The sequence below is a fragment of the Kogia breviceps genome, chromosome 3, assembly GCF_026419965.1.
Source record: "Kogia breviceps isolate mKogBre1 chromosome 3, mKogBre1 haplotype 1, whole genome shotgun sequence".
NCBI lineage: Eukaryota > Metazoa > Chordata > Mammalia > Artiodactyla > Physeteridae > Kogia > Kogia breviceps.
Window position 1 is genome coordinate 102,792,360 of NC_081312.1, and position 22,779 is coordinate 102,815,138.

The following is a 22,779-nucleotide window of genomic DNA, read 5'->3' on the forward strand; positions in this document are numbered from 1 at the left end:
GCTCTAGGCGTGAGGGCTTCTGTAGTTGTGGCACATGGGCTCAGTAGTTGTGGATTGCAGGCTGTAGAGTGCAGGCTCAGTAGTTGTGGCGCACAGGCTTAGTTGCTCCGTGGCATGTGGGATCTTCCTGGACCAGGGCTCGAACCCATGTCTCCTGCATTGGCAGGCGGATTCTTAACCACTGCGCCAACAGTGAAGTCCCAGGATTAAATCCCTTAATGTACCTCAAGTGCCTAGCCCGAGGTATACAGCAGGTGCTCAACATATGCTTGTCTTTTTTCCTCCTTGCCCTGTAGTCCTGCTGCACATCCTCCATGTGTCTCAAAGTTTGCATTTAGCTTCCAGAGGCAGCTGCACACAGTAGGTACTCAATAAATGCATGCTGGGGTTGAGTAAGAAGCCAGTTGCTGCTGTTCTGTGGGGATTTTGGGAAACGCAACAACTCCCATCCAGTTCACCCTAGGAAGCCTGGGTCGGGGCAGTGCTCAGCCGGCCTCCGTGGCAATAAAGCCATTGATTCCACACTTGTCCCTTGTTTTTTCTTCTCCCCAAGTCAGCAAGGCACCTGGTCCTTGTTAAGGGCTAATTACTGGTGAAGTGTGGGCCCAGAGTTGCGGAGGCTGTTGAGAAGACAACATTTGGAGGAAAAGAGATTTTTTTTCAGGAATGAAAAAAGAAAGGAGAAGACTTTTGCTTCTCTATGAATCAAACATGTGGGTGGAGCTTTCTACCCACCCCATCTGCCCATCTTTCTTCCTCCCCATCTTCTCCCATGTCCTCCCCTGATCCCCACCCACACAGATTTACCCACCGCTACCAGGAGTCATTGGTCTGTCTGTGGAGCCTCCAGACGGAATTCCCGCCCACAGCTGAGATTCAAGTCAGGATTAGCTTGCAGCCTCCCCCTGCCTGGTTGCTAGCTGGGGAGAGAAACACAGGCCTGGAAAAATAATGGCAACCAGCACGGCAGTAATAGCCCACACTGGCTTCTCTGCTGGGGCTTCTCAGTTTACAAAACATTCACCTGGTCTTTTGACAACCCTGGGGAGTGTGTGTGTTGGGGGACAGTGTTCCCTTTTCACTGATGAGAAAACTGAGGCTCTGGTGGAAAAGGGATGCTGGGGCACCGGTGCACATAGGCCTGGCCTTTGTTCAGCCTATAGCCTAGAACTTGACCCCCGACTGGTGCTGAGCAGCCTCATGCCAGGAAAACTGGCAGAAAGTTGAGGCCTCCTGTTGCCTTGGAACTGATCCCTGACTTCCTCTTACTGTCTCAGGGCAAAGGCTGTTAGACCAGGAGGTGCCTGCTCCTCAACTGTCCTCTCCCCAGCCTGCTTGGCATGCTCCCCCTGAAGCCCCCACCATATCCCCATCCTGAATAGAGCCCACTAGGGCCTCCCTAGCATCCTCAGGCCTTCTTCCTCTGCCTTCTGACTTTCTCTGGCTTGGGTTGGCCGGGTGTCCCTGGTGACCACCCCTGACTGCCCTTGCCTCTGTGGCCATATCTCACCTTCCTCCAGGAAGCCCTCACAGCCTTCCTTCTCACCACTGACCTTCCTTTCCATAGACTCCCTCGAGTAGTGATCTCTGTATTCTCCCAGAGCACACGTAGTTGAGTCAATGCCTCCTGGCCCCCTGGACAGACTTCTTCCCAGCAAATCACCAGACAGGGTACCTGGGATAGGGGAGAGGAAGACTCAGAACACACTTGAAGAAGGATGCCCACGCCCCAGGGATGAAGAAGGATTCAAATTTTTCTGAAGCTACAGTGACCTGTTGTGTGTGCTGCCTCAGTTTCCCCAAGTGATCGGCCTCTGGGAGAACAGACAACAGAGAGCATCACCCGCTTCTCTGCTGGCAGAGTTCAGCCAGGCGTGCTGGCCAGGCCCTTCTGGTCATTCTTATCCTCATGGCTCTTGGACAAAGAACGCCTGCTCTGGCAGCGGCCGTGGCTCAGTCCTGCCCTTGGCCAGGGCCTGGCATCTGAATGCCTCTGTGTTTTGCACCCTGACTGCCTGGGCCCCACCCAGGGAGCTTGTGGCCAAAGCCAGCTTGCTGGTAAATGGCCGGTGCTTGTGTCCTAGATGGGACAGTGCCTCAGCTCGCGCTGTCTAGGTCCTAGCCTTAGGGAAGTGGCCTTCTGCCATGAAGCACATAGAACTCAGGCCACTACTGTGCAAGGGGACAAGGGCCCCGATTCCGTGGCCCTGTAGTCACATGGCCAGGAGCCCCATGGTGGTGGCCCAGGCCAGTGCCTATGCTAACAGTGGTCTTGCTCCCAGTCCTGGCTTGTGGCATCCATGGGGCTCCTCTAAGTGCAGGCAGCCAGGATCAGGAGGGGTGGGGGCAGCTATTCCCAAAAGTTACACAATTCAGGACCTGAAATGTTATGTTGCTGCCCTTGGGAGCCGGCTGTGGGCTGTGGACGGGTGGCCAGTGGCAGGGCTTTCCCTGGCCAGGGGAAAGCTGTCTTGGGGAGACGGGGGCTGGGGGTGGTAGAGGACCCTCTCAGAGCCTCTGTTCCCGGGAGCAGGAAGTCGTCTTCCACACCACGTCCACAAAGGCTTGTGGCTTCAGTGGCTATGGCCAGCTGGCCGCAGCTGACTCCTCCTGGGGTTGTGCTATTTCTAAATATTGTTTCATGCTGTTACCCCTGCTCTGCTCCACCAGTGGATATTCAGCTGGCTGCAGAGAGAGCCTCTGGGAGGGGGAATGAATAGTCCTCGTTTGGATGGAACATTTGTGAACATACTTGCTCAGGGTCTAGCGTGGGACAGGTACTTTGGGGGCTGGGGTGGGGCTCCCAAAAGAAGGGTTAGAAATACCTGCTCAGAACTGGGAATGAGGCTTCAGTGGGTGTTAGGAGACATGGGTCTGAGCTGGCGACTGGGCAGGGCAGTGAAAAGAATGTGGGGTTGGGAGCCAGAAGTCTGGTTCTGCCAAGCCTTTTCTGTGTGGCCTCAGGCAAGTTTCTTCACCTCTAGGCACCTTTTCCCTCATTTGTAGACAGTAGAACCGACATGGTGCTTGGACGATGCCTTCCAACAGAGGGCCTGGGGCTTTATAAACTATGAAGGGCAGAGCCTGGTGGTTATGATGAGGGCACCTGTTGATGCCAGGGTTGTGTTCTCTGCACATCTTCCAGGAATCCTTTGAAGGGGAGGCAAGATTGACAACCAAGAGGCAGCTGGAGCAAGCTGGCAGGGCTGTCTTCAGCCACTTCACCCAAGAACATACAGCTTGAATTTCAGCTCCTATTGGCCCCATTGGCTAGGTGTCCTTGTATAGTGAAAAACATGTGGTAGCCAGCCTCCAAGATGGCCCTCAATGGTCCTCACATTTGGGCATTCACAACCTTGTGGAGTCACTACCCACACATTGAATAGGGCTGACTCAAATGGCCAATAGGGCATTGCAGAAATGATGGAGTATGATTTCCAAGGTCAGGTCACAAGAGACATGGCAGCCTCTGCCTTGTTCTCTTCTGATTGCTTGCTCTGGGGGAAGCCAGCCACCATGGCCTGAGGATAGTTAAGTAGCCTGAGGAAGGCCCCTGTGGAGAGGAACTGAGGCCTTTTGTCAATGGTCAGCACCAGCCCACCATTCACATGAGTGAGCCATCTAGGAAGTGGATATGCCACTCCCAGTCACACTTTCAGATGACTGCAGCTCCTACTGACATCTTGACTGCTTCTTCTGGAGAGACCTGGAGCCAGATCCATCCAACTAAGCCACTTCTAAACTCCTGGCCCCTAAACTCTTGAAACTGTGTGTGATAATAAATGTGTATTGCTATTTTAAGCTCTTAGGCTTTGAGGATAATTTGTTACACAGCAAGAGATAACTGAAACAGACCTCCACAAATGTAAATTGCAGTCCAGTCAGCCAGACTGGGTCTGTGTCTGGGTTCAGAAAGTAAGACTCTGTTCCCATGAGGAGGAATGAAGTTTTCTTGATCAATCAATAGATCAACTCATTTACTCATTCCACAAACCTTTCTTAAGCACTTACCATATGTCAGGGCACTATGCTGGGGGCTGGAGACACAAGGGTAAGTGACAGAGCCCTGCCTTTGGGAGCTCACAGGCTCCCCAAATGACTTGGTGATTGTTGGATGTGGGGAGTAAGGACAAGGGAGGGGTCCAGGATAAGCCCAGATTTCTGGCTTGGATACTTGGGTAGGTGGTGACATCATTCATTGAGATAAATGGGGGACAGGGAGAATATCATGAGAAAAGCTCTGGGCTTATTGACTTTTAGATGTTTGTGAGAATCTCAGGTGACACTGTGCAGGCTGTCGGATATGGGAGTCTAAACTCCTAAGAAGATCTGAGCCAGAGACATATATATTCGGGAATTGTTGGGGTACAGATAATGGGATTGAAGCAACAAGAGGGGATGAGACTTCCTAGTGAGAGGAGGGTGGTGAAATGGGAGAGGAAGGCCCAGGACTGAACTTTTTTTTAAAAAAAATTAATAATTATTTATTATTTATGGTTATAGGAAACAAATTTTAAACAAATTTGCATACATGTTTTGTTGCTGTGATATATGAGAGAGTGATCAATAAAAGACTGCAGGACTGAACTTTGAGACACCAAAATTTTTTTTTCTTAAAGAAATTTTATTTTAACATAATTTCAGACTTAGGGAAAAGTAGCAAGGCCATTACAAATATTTTTCACATACTCTTCACCTAGATTTCCCAAATGGTAATGTTTTATCACCTTTAAATTCTTTTCTACATATATACATATTTTTTGCCTGTAAGAATTTTTTGAGAGTAAGTTGCAGATATAATGCTCCTTTATCCTTAAATACTTAAATATGTATTCCCTGAGAACAAGGACCTTCTCTTTCAGAACCCAGATCAGGAAACTAACATTGGTACAATACTTTTAACTAGTTACAAGCTTTTTTCTGGCTTTGCCAATTTCCCCAGTAATATCCTTGATAGCAAAAGAAACTCCTGGCTCCTACATTGCATTTGAATAGAAACTACATTGAGTTTCTATTAATCTGAAAAAGCGGGCTTCCCTGGTGGCGCAGTGGTTGAGAATCCGCCTGCCGATGCAGGAGACACGGGTTCGTGCCCTGGTCCGGGAAGATCCCACATGCCACGGAGCGGGTGGGCCCATGAGCCATGGCCGCTGAGCCTGCGCGTCCGGAGCCTGTGCTTTGCAACGGGAGAGGCCACAACAGTGAGAGGCCCGCATATCACACACACAAAAAAAGACATTGCCATTTTTGGCAAGTACAGACCTATTTTATTTTGGAACATGAATCTTGATTTGAGTTTATCTGGTTTCTTTGCAATTAGATTCAGGTTATGTACCCTCGGTGGGAATACCCCAGAAGTGATCCTGTGTCCTTCTCAGTGCATCCTCTCAGGAGGTACACAGCATCTATCTGTCCCATTGTTGATGATTTTTTTTCTTTTTATTCTCTCTTTATTTTAAACCAGTGTGGCTCTCTTTAGTTTAATGTACAAAGAACTCTTTAAAAAAAAATCAATCAGGGCTTCCCTGGTGGCGCGGTGGTTGAGAATCCGCCTGCCGATGCAGGGGACACGGGTTCATGTCTTGGTCCAGGAAGATCCCACATGCTGTGGAGCGGCTGGTCCCGTGAGCCATGGCTGCTGAGCCTGCGCGTCCAGAGCCTGTGCTCTGCAACGGGAGAGGCCACAACAGTGAGAGGCCCGTGTACCACAAATAAATAAATAAATAAAATTAATTAATTTTTGCCTGTGTTGGGTCTTTGTTGCTGTGTGTGGGCTTTTTCTAGTTGCATCAAGTGGAGGCTACTCTTCATTGTGGTGCACGGGCTTCTCATTGTGGTGGTTTCTCTTGTTGTGGAACATGGGTTCTAGGCACGTGAGCTTCAGTAGTTGTGGCATGTGGGCTCAGTAGTTGTGGCTCGCAGGCTCTAGAGTGCAGGCTCAGTAGTTGTGGCACACGGGCTTAGTTGCTCCACGGCATGTGGCGTCTTCGTGGACCAGGGCTTGAACCTGTGTCCCCTGCATTGGCAGGCAGATTCTTAACCAGTGTGCCATCAGGGATGTCCCAATAATGTTAACTTACATCCCTTGGTTGAGGTGGTGCCTGCCAAGATTCTCCCTGTAAAGTTACTGTTTTTTCCTTTGCAATTAATGAGCATATGCCAACACTGAATGGTCAGGCTGAGGAAGAAGAGCCAGGAAGAAAGCTTGTGAAGGGGGCTTCCCTGGTGGCGCAGTGGTTGAGAATCCGCCTGCCGATGCAGGAGACACGGGTTCGTGCCCTGGTCCGGGAAGATCCCACATGCCGCGGAGCAACTGAGCCCGTGAGCCATGGCCGCTGGGCCTGCGCGTCCGGAGCCTGTGTTCCGCAACGGGAGAGGCCACAACAGTGAGAGGCCCGCATACCGCAAAAAAAAAAAAAAAAAAAAAAAAAAAGCTTGTGAAGGGACAATGGGAACATGGGAGGAAGACCAGAACATCTTGGAACCAGGAAGAGGTCCTGCAAGAAGGAGGCAGTGGCCGGTCATTGTGGCCCAGGGCTGCTGAGAGGCTGGTCCAGTGAGGGTGAGAGGTGGCTATTGGCTGCAGCCTCCACATGCAGGTCACAGTTTAGGTGGAGCGATGGGCTTGAAGCCAGCCTGCAGGGAGTCAGAATGTGAAAGGGAGGTGAGAATGAGACTGTAGGAAAGATGCCTCTTTGGGGAAGTTTGCCCGCGGACTGGGGAGAGGTGTGCATGGCCAGGAAGATGGTTTTTATTTTTTAAATTTAAAAAACATTTTAATTTTTTTTGATAGCAGTAATTTAAAAAAATTTTAAATTAAAGTATAGTTGATTTACAAAGTTGTACCAATCTCTGCTGTACAGCAAAGTGACTCAGTTATACATATATAGACATTCTTTTTTTAAATATTCTTTTCCACTATGATTTATCACAGGGTATTGAATATAGTCCCCTGTGTTAGATGGTTCTTAATAGATGGAAGGGATGCAGAGTATGTAGAACATGATAGGAAGGAGCCAGATGAGGCTCCTTTAAAGAAAGGAGAAGGTGGCAATGGACAGCGAAATGTTCTTGAGACACAGAGGAGATGGGAGGAGGTCTTGGTGAGTCCTCCTAAGCCCCAGGAGGGAAATGAGAGCAGGTGACAGCAGATGGAAACTGCTGGTTCTGACAGTGCAGTACAGAGGGTTTGAATCCAAGCCCAGTCTGATGTCCTCTGTTCTCTCTGTGAGCAGGAGGTAGAGCAGGGGCTGGAGGGAGGGCCAGGCACACAGAGGGGAATAAGCCATGTTTGAATGATCTCTGGGGAGAGGGAGAGAGTAAGCTGACCAGCACGGAGAAGGGCAACTGGGCGGCATGAACAAAAGTCCAGGGTCTGGGGGCTATGGGTCTACCCCCCAGCAGCTTTTAGCTGCCTGGTACAGGAGGGCAAGGTGGACACGGTGACTCAGGGCTGGGATTTACTAGCAAAGAAGTGGGACAAGGAGGATGGGGAGGAGGGGCAGGGTCACCGATGGGATCTCAGTGATAGCTGGCAATCTGTACAGGGCCAGAAATGGAAGGACAAGGAATGGTGCTCCTGGGAGGAGGGTGAGAAGCCCAGGATGTGCTGGGGAGGGTGGCTGAGAGGGAGTGGAGCAGAGGCTTTGGAGATGAGGAGGTCTGGGACCTGGGAGGCCAAGGGATGGTGGGTGGTCCCTGGGGAGGCCTAAGTCACTGGGGTAATAGCAGGAGTTGGGGGGTGGGGAAGAAAACCATTAGCCAGGGCCGCCAGGTCAACACGTCAAGACAGATGGCACCCCTGAGAGATGAAGCAGGGTACCCTGGATGCTGGAGTCTTGGGGAGATGTGCTCTTGTCAGGGAGTGGACACTGCCTGGGTGGATACCAAGGAAACCAGGGACTTGCTCCACCTTGGGCTCTGAGGGACAGAGTAGCAGCTTTGAAGCTAGGCAAAGGCTGTCTCCAGGGGTGAGTTAAGTCTCTGTTAAAGTTGGAGGGAAGGAAGCCTTTGGAGCAGAAGTGGGATGGCTTGTGACATTCCGGGGGTGGGGGGAGAGTGGCTCGGTTTCCCTAAGAGAGCCAGGCACAAGGATGGCAGACAGGAACAGTGTTCGTGTGGGTGTCAGGAAGGCTCCCTGGGTCTGAAATACTTGTAGATCAACACCTTCCCCCCAGCCCAGGAAGGTGAAGAGCCCAGCCCCACATCTGGCTCCTATTAGCATGAGGGGACCATCAGGGCTTGGGCCCAGCAGGCCTGCAGCTTCCTCCAGGAAAAGCTGACAATGCTGGGGGTGAGGAAGAGGCACTGCCTGTGGCCCGAGTCCAGCTGAGGTTGGGCCAATCTCAGCCTTGCCCAGCCCTCCCTCTCCAGAAATCACAGGCTTGGCTGCCCCACGGATTATGAGAGAGACACAGGAAAGATCTGCTGCTGCTGGTGGCAGGGGGAGCCCTGCCTTCTGTTCCAAGCCTTTCAGCCCCACCAGGGGTTTCTGGAGCACCCAGCACACCTGGCTTATCTGCTCCAAGTCCTCATTGTGCCTGTTGGTCGGAATGAGTTCAGGGCATGGTTTGGTTTCCATTAGATCAGAGGCTATGATCTAAAGAGAGCTCTGGGGTTTGTGTTCTGGTTCTGTCTCTGCTACTAATGTAATGGGAAACTTTGGGCAAGTCTTTGCCCCTTTCTGGTCTTCAGCTTCCTTATCTGTGTACCGGGGCTGTGACAGACGCTCTCTCTAAAGCTAGCAGTCATCTGTTCCCTGAGATGGAAACCCCTCTAGATCAAACCCTTAGTGTGAGCTATGAACTGCTAGGTGCAAGCAGGCCCCAGGGCCCCTTAGCCTCTGGGTTTTTTCGGGGTGAAGGAGTGTCTAGCAATTCCTCAGCCCTGGGGCTCATCCATCAATCATATAGTAGCTGGGTATATTCCCTATCCCTCAAAGTTTTATCTCACACTTCCGCCACCATAGGGGGTGCTCTTGACCACAGGCACAGGAAGTAGCTTCTTGAGGCCTCAGCACCACCCTCCCTCCTCCTTTATTTGCTCCCCATTGCCTGCCTGAAATGCCAGCAGCAGGCAAGTATTCCTTTAGACGTGGATCCCTAAAGACACTGTGGGATAGGAGTGTGGGAAGCTATCAGACAGTCACACCTTAGTGTGAAATAATTGGCTTGATACTTTCCCAAGAAAAAACAGACTGTGATAGAAGGGAGGGTATGTCCAGAACCTGGGAGATAGATGGGAGGGACAGGGAATAGAGGACCCCCCCAGGGGGATGTGCAGGTGGCAAGAACCTGTCACCCATGACCCATCCACTCTTTCAGAAACCTCAGGGCACCCACCAGGAGTGAAGAGCTGGATCTGTCACTCCACTTCTCCATTTTTCTTTCCTGCCGCAAGGTTCTGGAGACCCTCAGGCTACTTAGGCAGGTTGGGAGCAGGGACAGGGGGCCGAGTTCTCAGGGTTCCACAGCTGAGCTGCCAGCGTAGAATTTCTATGCTACAGTTCCGGCACCACGGCAACTGGAGGAAATAAACAGTCTAAGTTCTGCAGTGAAGTCATCCCCAGCTCCAGTCTGCCGAGCCCTGCAGCTGGCTGTACCCCAGACGGCCTCAGCTGCAAGAGGACTGTCTTGCTTCCCAGCCTCCACACAGCCTCTGGCATCAGGGAGAGAGAGTGGAAAGAGGGGCTTGGGTAGGGGCCCTTGGAACAGGCCCCACCCAGGCCCAGCTCCTTGCTCTCTGCTTAGGGTCTCTCAGCAGCTGCTACTGCCCTCTGCTTGGACCCAGACATGAAACTGCCCAAGGGGGTCAGGAACCCTGTGTTCTATGGGCAGCAGCCAGACAAGAAGGTGCAGGTGCCCTCAGGGCAGGAGGTAAAGCAGACCCCTGCTGTCCTGGCAACAATTAAAGGTGAGACCTGGGCTTGGGCTCATTCGTCTCTGCAGAGCTGCTGAAGGTGTCCTAGCCTTCCAGTCTTGCCTCGTGCGAAGCCCTTTCAGACTCTCCTCAAAGCCACAGAAGATCAGCACTTCCAAGCTAAACTTTGCAGGCGGTATTAGCTGCTGGGAATTTTTTCTGGGGGGGGTGAGGGGGGAGGAGAGTGGGGAGGAAGGGGTTTGAAGTGAGGCCAGTTTTGGAAAAAGGCTAGGGATTCTGTGGCATCTTTAGCCCAGCTCTAGCTTTCCTCACTTCCCTTGAATCTTACTGTCAACTGAAAGCAGACAAACTAATTCTTACTACATTGTTAATGACTGATTGTTACTCTATGTGGGAGGTGGTTTAGTATGTGATTAAACGTTTAGGCTCTGTTGGCTGGTGTCTCAGAATTTTCACAATAACAGCTTGTATGACTTTGGGTAAATTGATATTTCTAAGCCTCAATTTTCTCATCTGTAAAATGGGAAAAACAGGGTATCTGTCTTACAGAATTGTCGAGACGCTTAACTGAAATGACCCACAGAAATGCTTAGCATAGTACTCGGCACAGAATAAGGTCTCAGTTACTTGTAACTATTACTTTTCTGATTATGCATTGCCTGTCCAAGAGAAATCACATTTTATCTGGGAACACTGCCTTTCCCAAAGGAAGCACCTCGATAGTGGTCTTTGTCTCAGGGTGACATCAGTGGGAGCAAAGACCCCAGAGTTCTTAAGGCACACTGTATTTGGGGCTTCCCCTGCCTCTGATCTGGCGGGCCCAGGCTGAGGGTCACCCTGTCGGTGTTCACAGGACCGGGGCCTGCTAAATACCTCCGGCCATCCTGCACGGGCTACACAGGCCATGATGTCTCCATGTTCCGGGAGCCAGCCTACACCCTGCACACCCCACACTCGGAGAAGCGTGAGTGCTCACCACACCCATCATCCCTGTGGGCGTAGGATTATTATTGTTGGATGTTTGGGGCTGCGGTGAGAGGAGAGGAGTCATTATCTGTAGCCAGAGGCCTGGGAACCCAGGCCTGTCCTGAGTGGGACAGCCAAGTGACCTGCTGGGTCCAGAAGGAAGCCAGCAGGGGTGCGAGGTGACCGATCCCTCTGAAGGCAGCTCTGGGCATTTCCCAAATGGACCTCCTGAGGGAGCTTCGAAGGGACCTGTTGCATCCAGCTGGCAGGGTCTCCCTGCTGTGTGGTCTTTGGCTGGGGCCCTTCCGCTCTGGCTGCCATGGGTTCACTTGCCATAGCAGCTGGGCAGGAATAGCTGGTGAGTGAAGGGAAAGTGGTGATGGGGGGTGGCCTCAAAGCTTCCCAGGTGGCTTAGAACCCCCCTGGAAGGTGGGGAGCAGAGAGCCATCAAAGAGCTGGGGATGACAGCCAAGGCCAGTGAGAGGAGAAGGTGGGCAGGGGCGTGTATCTGGGGGTCTGAGATCTCGGCCCCTCCCAGAGGTGACACATCTCCTCAGCAGGGGAACTCCCTTTCCAGGGCTGGGTCCCTTCTTCATACTAACAGTAGCCACTATGCCTATTATTATCCCCTTGGCACCAATCCCTGGCGGGTTGGGGGCTGACCAAACTGCTGCACAGCTGTTATTTTATCTGTTCCTCTGAACAAGTTCATGTGTTAAAAGCCCCATTTTACGTATGAGGAAATCAAGGCTCCCGAAACACTCAAGAGCCCGAGGAACTGGAAAGGAGCCTTTGATCCTTTTTGGGGGAGGGGGATCTTGCCTGGAGGCAGGCCAGACTCACCCTGGGGTGGCCTCTGGGGCTGACTGGGCCTTTCCTTGGCTGCCTTGCAGGGATCATGGACATATGCAACCCTGGGCCTTGCTATTTCTTGGATCCTAAAATAACTCGGTTTGGAATGTCCAGCTGCCCTCAGGTTCCCATGGCGGAGCGCATCTCTAACCTGCGTAAGATGGGCCGGGAGAGGGAGGTCAGGGTTGGGAGGTTGGGGGATGGGGGTCCATGCTTGGGACAGGAGCAGGGGCAAAGGGGTGATGACTCCCTTCGCCAGGTGTGTCTGCAGATTCTGGCCTCTCCCTGCAATGTCATATCAAGACACTGATGTCGCAGTGTCTGTGTCACAGTACTTAATGTCTTGAGGCCAATGTTATGCATGTATGTTGCAGGGTGATGTTATGATAAAAATATCACAGGGCTCATGTTGTGGCAGCAATATTGTCATGCTAATGAGTTCACAGACTGTAGTGATTTCAGGATGTTTTCTTGGTGTTGTCACAGGGACAATGACAGCCCAAGGGTGATGTTCTGATGACACTTGGGGTTTTTATATTATGAAAACAGTGTCACAATCCTGATATCAGGATGGCCGAAGTCCCTCCCCACCTCCATCCCATAGTCCCACGCAGGGGTGGTGATATTCCTGCCCGATGCTAAGGTGGTTATAGAGAAGTCATACCAGGCTGACCAAGACCTCAGCTCCCTCCCTAGAACCATTAGTTGGACACCAAGAGATGTGGCCTGGCTCCTGCCCTGAGACCCCTCCCCTTCATTCATCCACTTTCAGGCCTGAGCCCCACCCTGGCCTCCTGCCATTACCACCTGGAGAAGACCCACCTGCCTGGGGAGCGCAGGGCTCCCAAGTACACCTTTGGCTACCGGCGCCCATACAGAGTCATGGACTCCAACCCGGCCCCCAACCAGTACCAGCTGCCACTCCTGCTGGGGCCCAACCTGCCCACCAACAGAGCTGCTCCTTGCTACAGCCTGAGCCCCTTGGACAAGAACTGGTTCTACAAGGAGGATGTGGCAGGAGGCCCGGGACCTGCCACGCATGCCCGGCCTGAGCCATCTGTCTACCAGAACCGCAGCCCCATGTACAGCATGGCCAGACGCTTTGCCTACCCGGTGGACCACACACCTCAGCCCGGGCCTGGCTCGCATGACGTCCAGCAGGTCACGGTGCACAAGTCCCGCACGCCCGCTTTCACCATGGGCATCAAGCACTCGCCCCACCTGTGCCCACTGTTTGTCGACATTCACGACTGAGGCCCCTCCTGGTGCACTCACCCCCACCCCCCGTCCCCAGAAGTTATTTTTCTATACCAAATCGAGCAACTTACCAAGGTTTCAAGCAGCAGAGCTGATGCCTGCTGTGTCCAGCACATAGAAGGCATTAGATAAATATTTTCATTTATTCCTTCGTTTTGCAAACACTCACAGTGGCTTTCTTTGGGCCCTGATGAGGGGCTGGGGATACTGGCGGTGTAGTAGGAGTCCCTGTCTGGGAGACGTTCTGTTGTGGCTCACCAGGTGTCCTCCAAGGAGCCCTGGGCAGAGACTCCGGGGAGCTGAGTTCTAGGCCTACCTCTGCCACTAATGTGCTGTGTGAACTTGTGCAGTTCCCTCACCTCTCTGGGCCTCTGTGAGAGGGGACAGTGGACCTGGAGGATGTCCAAGTTCCCTCCAGCTCCCGAACTGTTTGATTCTGATCCTTGAGAGTGGTCAGCCCCCAAGAGAGGAGCAGGGAGAGTGGAGCAGGAGGGAGGAGCCATTCTGGCTTGGGCTGGGGGGACAGGGCAGTTTTCCTGAGGGAAGAACCCAAGAGTACAAGCAGAGACAGTGTGTAGGAGGGAGGGTATTCTTGGTGGAGGTAAAGATGAGAGGGAAGGCATGCAGGTGGGACCAAAGTGTGCAGGGGCAGGAAACCGGGGGAGGCTCAGAGGGCGGGAGCCTGGGCTGTAGGAGGCTGGCCCATAATGGGACCAGACGGTGGGCAGCTTGGAGGGGACTCAGGATTTGTCCTCAGTGTGATGGGGTTACATAAGACGTGGTCTTTTCAGAATTCCTTGGGCAGTGAGAGAAAGTTGGACAAGATGGGCAGATCCTGGAAGCTAGGGATCAGCCTAGGGAATAGGCAAAGCGCAGGGCGGCTGCTGGGAGGAGGGTCTGCATGTCACATGCTGTCTTTGGAGATTTGCCTGTGTGTCCCCAGCCTCAACGGCCTAGCCAGCCGTCAGGGGCCACGTGGAGGAGGAGAGGAGGAGCCGTGAATCAGCCAGGAGGGGGCAGTATTGCCTCACTCATGACTCCAGGCTGTGCCCGCAACCTCTACGTCTTCTGGCTTCACTGCTTTTGGACAGACTGGTGCCAGCTCTCCTGCCGGTGTCTGGGGAGGCTGGGGTCTCAGGGTCTGGTAGTCGTCTTTCCTTAATTCTTGGTATCCAGATCCCCTGTTCCGACTTGTCCCCAGCCCTAGAACCAGCCCCTCTCCTAGCTCCCCTGGTCACAGGAGATGTGGGGAGGACTTCCACACCTGCTCTGCAGCCTGCGGAAGTGGGGAAGGGCGGGCAGGAACTGTGGAGGGAGAAGGGCTTAGGGAAGGAGGAGAGGAGGCTGAATGTCCTCCAGGTCTGATGGCTCAGGCAGAGGCATGTCCTTCTGCAGCCACTGTCCCCAAAGCAGAGGGAGGCAAGAGGAAAGGGCCACTAGGAACCAGCGTCAGGTGGCTCATCCTTGTGAATTTCAGCAATATTCAGGTTTTAATTGAAAATGAAAATGGTATTGAAGAACTAATTTCGGATAGAAAGGAGCAGAGAATATCTTTGGAATATCAAAAAGAAACAAACAACTGAATATTTAAAAAAGGGGTTTGGGGCTTCCCTGGTGGCCCAGTGGTTGAGAGTCCACCCTGCCGATGCCGGGGACACGGGTTCGTGCCCCGGTCTGGGAAGATCCCACATGTCGTGGAGCGGCTGGGCCCGTGGGCCATGGCCATTGAGCCTGCGCGTCTGGAGCCTGTGCTCCGCAACGGGAGAGGCCACAACAGTGAGAGGCCCGCGTACCGCAAAAAATAAATAAATAAAAAATAGAAAATAAAAAAAATTTAAAAAGTAAAAAAGGGACTTGTAGAAAACCCCACTGGGGTCATACCTGACTCTGGGCCTGAAATTTCCTCCCCCTCCTGCCCCAGCCCCCATGCCTGGGATATTGTATCTGTCCTGTCCTCCCCACTCGTCCACAGGGCTGGTCTGGGCAGGCTCGAGAGACAGCAAGTGAGCTTGGGGACCCATCTGTCTTGCAGCAGATTGGAAAGATGTCATTTTGCCGACAATGCCATTTATCACGGTGGCTGCAAAAATTAGTGATGCTTGGGCTGAAAGTGTTGGGTAGGGGTGGGGGTTGGCAGGTGGCAGTAGCTGATGCTCTCTTGTGTCACCAGGTCAGGGAAGCTACAGGCCAACCCTCTGAGTAGGGGTTTTCTGATTTAGTGTTCAGCCCATCCCAAGGCCCTCCATTAAAATAGAAGAAAACTGAGGCCCAGAGGCAGGGAAACAGCTTTGGCCCTATGACAAATTAATGTCCTGTCTCTAAATAAAAGTCCAGGCTCAGTCTGTGATCAGGGTCAGGGCTCAATGTGTGACAGGGTCAGGGCTCAATGTGTGACAGGGTCATGGCTCAGAGTGTGACCAGGTTTGGCAGTGTGATTAGAGTGAGGGCTCAGTCTGGGGTGAGACCCTTGACTTACATTAGGACTAAATCCTAGTTTTTGCCTCCATGGCTCAGTCTGTGACAGACTTTCAGCCTGGCCCCAGCTGCCACCAGTTATGGGCAGGGGCTGGGTATTAGCCGTAGAGCTAGAACTAACACTTGGTTTGAGGTCCCAAGGGAAGGAGAGGAGGCTGGAGGCTTCTGTATGAACCTTTGGGGGATGAAGATGTTTGGAAGAGAGATGGCCCTGCCAAGAAAGGGATGTGGCCTCCAGAGAAGATAAATGGGGCCTCCCTTGTGCCTCAGCCCACGAAGTGACAGGGTCATTTAGCTTGAGACAGACCTTTGGATGAAGCAGTCCCCATCTCTTGGCCTTGCCTCTCCTGTGGCGGTGACCATGTAGATGACTTGGAGAAGGTCAGTGGGCATGGCCTCTCAGACCTGGCCGGGTGATGACCCTGCCCCTTCTGAACAACTCGGGGGACACGCTTGAGGTGGCAGGAAGCCCTGGTCTGATTCTTGTAGGACTTCAGCCTGTGCCCTCAGGTACTTAGGTCCCAGAGCCTGGCACATGATCACACAGGCAGAATCATTCATTCGTTCAACAAACATTTGCTAAGCTCCTGCCCTATGCCAGGCTCTGGTTGTGCCTCCGAGTCCCAGCTGCGCCCTCCAGGATTCAGAGCGTGGCTCGGTGGCAGGATGAGAAGCAGCGCTCTCCAAGTGGGGGCAGACATAGGAGGGGGGGTGAGGGTCAGTGCATGGCAGGGCACGTACCGCCCTCCTTTCCCAAGGCCAGAGGGAGGCCTGGCCTCCGTGGGTCACCCCTGCCAGGGCTTGGTGGTAAAACTGAAGTCGTACAACCCTTCTGGACACTGGCCAGGGTGGCGGATAGGTTGCCGTCATTCTGTTGTTGCTGGAGGGACTCTGAGGGCCTGTTGTCACTGTGGCTCCCAGGGCTGGGGGGATGGTGGCCCTGGGCCAGTGACACAAGAGGGGCCCTGCCTGCGGGGACACACTGCCACACCACACACAGGCTCACAGGTAGGGGTTGTGCACAAACACATGTCCTTTACCCACACATGCATGGGGACAGGACACAGACACTTCTGACAGTACTGCTCACATGTGCACGCGCACGCTCAGACCACGCATCCTACTCCAAACACACACCCTGACACCAAGCCCACTCAAACACGGGCCTGAAATTACATTCCCAGGGAAAGGTATCGACACAGACACATGCCTACTACACACACATTTACTACCTACCACACACACCCGTCTCTACAGGCGCCTCCTTATCTCACATATGTAACTCGTGTCCCCCCAGGCTCCCTTGCACAGCCCACTGCCCTGGAGATTCAGAGTAGATGAACCGTGAGAACTCTCCCCTCCTCCCCACCGTGCAGAGGGAGGGGCATGGGCTGAGGGAAGGGAGCTCGGCAGGGGCTCTGTGCTCAGGATGGAGCTGGGGCATGATTCACTGTCCCAGGAGCAGAGGAACTGCTGGCTGGCTCTCAACCCTCCAGGCTGACGTTCCACCTCTGGATGGGGCGTGTGTGGTTGTGAGCCCTCGCTGACCAAGCCAGACCCCTTCTCCCTGCCCCCAGCACTCAGAGACCCCACTGCAGGGGCTGCCCAGGCACAAGAGGACTAGAATAGGAGCTCCTGTCACCCGGCTCTCCCGGGATTCCCGGTGGGTTCAGAAGCTGCCTTGTCAGGCTCACTGTAGGGGAAGAGTCTGCCACCGACCTGTTCCTTCTGGCTTCTCCTCTCTCCTCTCGGAGTCCACGCCCTCCCATCTGACTCTTCTCCCCTCTTAGTCTTTCTGCCTCCCTCTGGCTCTCCTCTCTCTCTCCCTCTTGTTCCCTATGTCCCTCTGCCTAGTTTATCCTGTACAATAAAGATCGACATTTTTCAATTACCCCCCAAATAACAGAATGGCTCTTGGAGGCCTGGACAAGAGGAGGATTGTGTGTGTGCGTGTGCGTGTGGCCCATGGGTGGGGCTGGGGGCACCCATGGCCCCACTGTCCTTTGTTTGCTTTTTCTCTTCTGGAACCTTCCTTTTTTCCTGGGAGAGTGGAAGTGCGTTCCCTTCAGGGGAGGAGAGGAGACAAAAGAGAGAAATAAAAAACTGTCATGGTTTTCTTGTAAACAGTGTATGGTGCAGAGCAGGGGCTCAGCAGGAGACATGGACTGAGGGAGAGGCAGGGACAGGGAAAGGTGGGGCTGAGAGACACGGGGAGAAAAGGTGAGCAGGTAGGCAGGAGCCACTACCTCAGGGCCTGGGTGGGTGTGGGCTGCCAAGGGGAGGGGGAAAGGGAAGGGGTTGATCCGGGAAGGTGGAAGGGACTGGAAGAGGCTAGACCCTTATACTGAGTGCCAGACAGGGCCAGGAGGGAGAGGGCCTCCAGGCAGCTATTATTCTCTGAACATCCACCCCATGCTAGCTCTGGGGACACCAAGGTAAGATAGACCCGTGTCTGCTCTCGTGGAGTGTAAAATATACCGAAACAAAGCAGTGGCTTCATGCGTTCAGCACTTGCCATGTGCCAGATGCCTGCATAAGCCAAGGATCAGAGAGGGTGGGAGACCTGCCTAGTGATGCACAGCTAGGGGTAGGGGCACCAGGATTCCAGCCCAAGTCCACCTGACTCCAGTCCTCCCTTCACACAGCCTCTGCTAGGGGGCTGGGTGTTGGGGACTGGGAAAAAGGGTTTGAGATTTGGCTCTGCCATGTCTGATGTGTGACCTTGAACAAGGCCTCCCCTCTTCTGGTGTCAGTTTCCCCTTCTGAAAAGTAGAGAATTCTGGCTGCTCTGCAGGGTTGTGGGGAGAAGCAAATGTCTGGATGTGGGGGATCACTCAGCTCTGGTTCCCTGGAGAGCCAGCTGATGGTGTGGGGGAGCAAAGAACATCTGGTGTTGGGCGAGGGACTGGCCAGCAGCAGCTGCAGGGAGCTGGCTTCTAGATGCACTCTCTTCTTCCACCTAGTGGTAAAATTTAGGTATTGCATGGGATGGTTCTAGATGCGCTTGCACAAAGGTCAGAGCTGGAAGATGCCTCTAGGGTGTGTGGTCCGGTAGGTCCTCTCTGGCCCTGTTTGCAGATGCCTAGAGAAGGGAGGGACTTGATCCCTGATCACTCAGGGAAGCAGCTTGGGTTGGGGCTGGGCTTGGCTTCCAGGGCAGGGTGCTTCCCCTCAGCCCTGTGGTGTTCAGGAAGTCCCCAAGTGGCCTCAGAGCAAGAGAGGTAGAGCTCTGCATCCTCTGCTTGAAGTCACCTCTTCCATGGACCCTTCCAAGATTTCCTCCAGCAGAAAATGGCCTCAGTCCTGCCCTGCAGTCCCACATACATCCTCTCCTTTTCCTCCTGCTCCACCTGCCCTAAACTACCCTATCCCATCCCCTAACAAATCAGGCAGAGGGGCCCTTTGAGACATCAGGAATGAAGGAGGACAATCTCCACCACCTAGTGAGCACTGCCAGGGTCCCAGCTCTGTCCTGGGACTTCACCTGTATTATATCACTTGAACCTCATAATGACCCCAGGAGGTCAGGATTATTCTTGAGCCCCATTTTTCAGGTGAGGAAACAGGCACAGAGAAGTGGTGACTTTCAGATACAAAGTGACAGAGGAGAAATTCAAACCCAGGTCCATCAGTTCTCTGGAGAGGAGCCCTTATCTGGCGATGAAAACTATCCGCATGACTGTGTGACAATCAGCCGTGACCAGACATGGACATGACTAGTCCAGGGTCTTGTGGGTTCAGGTCTCAGCCACACCACTGTTCTGCTGTGTGACTTTGGGCAAGGCCCATCCCTCTCTGGACTTCTGGTTCCTCATCTGTGAAGTACGTGTGTGTGTGTGTGTGTGTGTGTGTGTGTGTGTGTGTGTGTGTGTGTGTGTGTTCTGGATTCCCTCAGTGATTCATTCTGGAATTTGGCGCTCTAGACTTGGGCCCTGGGATGGATCTGTTCTGAAAGGCACTGGGAAGGGATGAGCAAGTGGCAGGTCTGGGAGGGTGAAGCTCTGGCCCAGGAGTTGGGATCCTTGGGTGCACCTTCTGTTTGGGTGTCAGCGTGTGGGCCTGGGGGGATTGTGGGAAGGCATGGGCTGTAAGGCAAGGAGAAACGACCAGATCGAGGACAGGTATGGGGTGAGGGGCTGGCCCTTGGGCCTGGGAAAATTTTCCTCTGCTGCCTGACACAGAGGGGAGTTTTTCTTGGCAGGAAACATCCTCATCAATCAGCAGCAAGGGGGTGGGGTGGGGGGGTGGGGGGCGGGGGTGTGCTGACAGGAGGCTACTCCCTGCAGACCAGGCTTGAGGCAGACTCATAAATCCCACTGAAGGCTGGGCTGTAAATTCCTGGGATTCTCACCCGGCCTCTTGGAGGACAGAGGTATTGGAGCTGTGGGACAGGCTGCTGCTCCTCCCTGGGCAGCACAGGTGGAATAGCTCCTTCACCAGCCTGGGGGGCTCAGACAGCCTCCCCTCCAGCCTCTGTGGGAGATGCGGCTGCCGACTCTGCATGACACATCAGGCCCGGGCTGAGCCCTCTCTGTCCAGACCCCGGCTACCTCTGCCTTCAGTCTCAGCCATTCCTGTGCCCCGGCCTGATCTGGTCTGAATCACACCAAGGGGTCACATGTGTGGACACTTTCTGTGTCCTCTGAGTTCCATGGGGGCCTGTGCCAGGAGGGACCACCCCACTTACTGCATAGCAGCTTCTCCTGCCACTCCTCATGATGGTCTGTCTTGGTGATGATAAGGATGAGGTGGGAACCAGGGCCCAGTCTGTGTATTTCTCATTCTCTGGGGTCTGGGGTCCTAAATCCACTGCCTCTCAGAGAGGGAAGGGCCTCCGAGATGCTCTGGCCCAGGGCCATAGTCATTTGTCAACTTCCACCAGGACTTTGTCATACTCAGATGCTAGCCTTTCCTCTCATTTACTTAACGTTTTTCTTTAAACTGGCTCACTTTTAAAATTTAAATGTGTTAAGCCTTGTCTTAAGCAATGTTTGTGAAGTCAGGGGTCTGATGTGCTAGTTAAATACACACAAACACACACACACATACATGAGAATATATACATGAAAATAAATACATAGTTAAAATAGCAGATACCCATCTCTATGTACTATCTAAAATAGTCTTATATCTCACCAACGATGCATGCACCATTCTTTGAGAACAGTGGCTCTAGTCTTCTTCCCCTATTTTACAGACAAGAAAACCAAGAGCCAGAGAGGTATGGGCACTTGCCCAAGGTCACACAGCACTGGGATTATCAGCCAGACCAGCTGACTCTCGCCTAGTGCTTATTTTACAGGAGCATGCTCATTGTTTGTGATGGGACTGGTCAGGGTGCATAGGCTTTCCTTTCTCCAGAAGCACATTTGGATTTCCAGAAGCCTTTTGGAGACCAGGTCCTAACACAGAGGAGTACACTGAAAGGTGGGCTTCCTGGCAGCAAGAAGGCAGGCAGGCGGGCATTCTGGGTCCCCTGGTAGGACCAGGCACTGGCCCTCCTCTCTGTCTGCCCTTCTTCTTGGTGCCCAGGGCTCCTGCAGTGTCTCACGACTGGTGGGGAGGTGGGGAAAGGGATCCCAGGGTGGGGAGAGATCAGGGCTCCGGCAGCAGCTCTTCCCGGGGGAGCTGCTTACTGAGGTGATAATGAGTGGCACCAGCTCCCAGGCTGGCAAAGAAGGTGGCCTCATTAGTGAGCACCTTCCCCTCCACCACCTCCCCCTTCCTAACTTTGGGCTTCTGCCACCCGTACTGCCACTGCTGCCACCATCATCACCCTGGAGATGTGGCACGGTGGCTGTTGCTGGGGACAGGGCTGCCGGCTCCCGGGGAGCCAGGAAGGAGATGTGAGTGCAAGGCAGCCAGGGTGTATGGGTGTGTGTACACTGCACACACACGGCCCATGTGCCCCCCACACATGCTCATGCACCAGTGCACGCATACTGTTAGATGTGCACACATAGGTTTATACACACACACACACACACACACACACACACACACACACAGAACAGAGAAACATATATGTTTACATCCAGACAGATTTGCATGGTAATGAGGTCTACCCAGACTCACAGTACAGCACAGAGAGACTCAGTAGAGACCTGTCCACACACTGAGTGAACCTGAATGTGAAGACATACGATGCACACGTGTGCATGCCCTCTCAGGGCGTAGACACACGGCCACACCAAGAGACTCGTATGTGGATTCACACCGACATCCTGACATGTGTTTCCAGATTCAGGAGCGCATATGGAGTTGTACACAGTCTTGTACATGTTGATGAGCCAGCAGACGGGACATGCAGAAACATGCAATAGCACACCGCCCCTGTGTGCACCTTTGTGTGCAGGGACAGCTACGTGCACACATACATGTTACAGAGTGCACAAGTGGTATGTTTTTCTTGGAATCTAACAAGGTCTGAAGTTCTGGGACTGGTTAATTCTCTGGGGGAAGTGAGCAGACAGGAGCTGAGGACACATTTAATTAATTCTTATCATTCCTGACAGAGGGAGAGAGGGATGGATGGAGAGAGAGAGAGAGTGCTCGCAAAGGGAGCAGCTGGAGGGGTGCAGGTGAAGGGGGGTGGGAGCAGGTGTGAGAGGCCCTCGGGGCCCAGGGCATTAACCCTTTCAGCTCAGGGCAGGCCCGGGACCCCATTACTCAGCCCCAATCACCAAACCAGATGGGTCCTTTAAAGTTAAGTGGTTGGGCTGATGTAGAAATCTTGCAGATCCTGGGATGGGAAACTCAGCCCATCTTTCACTTGCTTCCAGTGAGTGGAAATCTGTCCCCCTGAACCTTTCACCTCAGCCCCACTCTGCTCTGTGGGTCTCTCAGCTCAGGGGTCGTGGAGGCTCCCCTTTCACAGGGCCAGTGTGGGGGAGACATGATTGCCCAAGGAGGCCCCTCCTGGACATCAGTACATCTGTCTCTCCCCTGCCCTGATCTCAGACCCAAGATGAAGCTGGGGAGATAGGGTGGACAAAGACAGGGGCTCTGAGGAAGAGAAAGGGTGCGTGTGTGGGGCGTGGGTGGGAGGAAGATGGAGACACAGGGACCAGAGATGAAAGAGATGGGAACACTAAGGAGAGACAGAGACAGATGTGAGAGACACTGAGACTGAGCTGGTGAGAGCCAGCCAGGTGCAGAGACACAGAGAGGAATCTAGAGAGAGAATCAGAGCCAGAGGAGACAGACCTCAAGTAAAGGAGGCAAAGAAGGATTGGGAGAGCGGGAGAGACAGCCCAGCTCCGCCACTTTCCTTGGTGACGAGGGAGCCACTCCACCTGGGGACCTGGGGGTGTAACCCTGACCTAGAGGAGATGCTGTGTGACCTTGCCC

At 53.4% G+C, this 22,779-nt stretch overlaps 1 protein-coding gene across 1 annotated transcript; it reads left to right on the forward strand.

Moving 5' to 3' along the window:
* Window positions 1-9,791: 9,791 nt before the first annotated feature.
* On the forward strand, window positions 9,792-14,750 carry CIMAP1C (ciliary microtubule associated protein 1C). The gene is made up of 4 exons (XM_059058899.2): window positions 9,792-9,912; window positions 10,733-10,843; window positions 11,739-11,852; window positions 12,470-14,750. Exons 1-4 carry the CDS (start codon window positions 9,792-9,794, stop codon window positions 12,949-12,951), a joined length of 828 nt encoding a protein of 275 aa, XP_058914882.1. The 3' UTR covers window positions 12,952-14,750.
* Window positions 14,751-22,779: the final 8,029 nt, after the last annotated feature.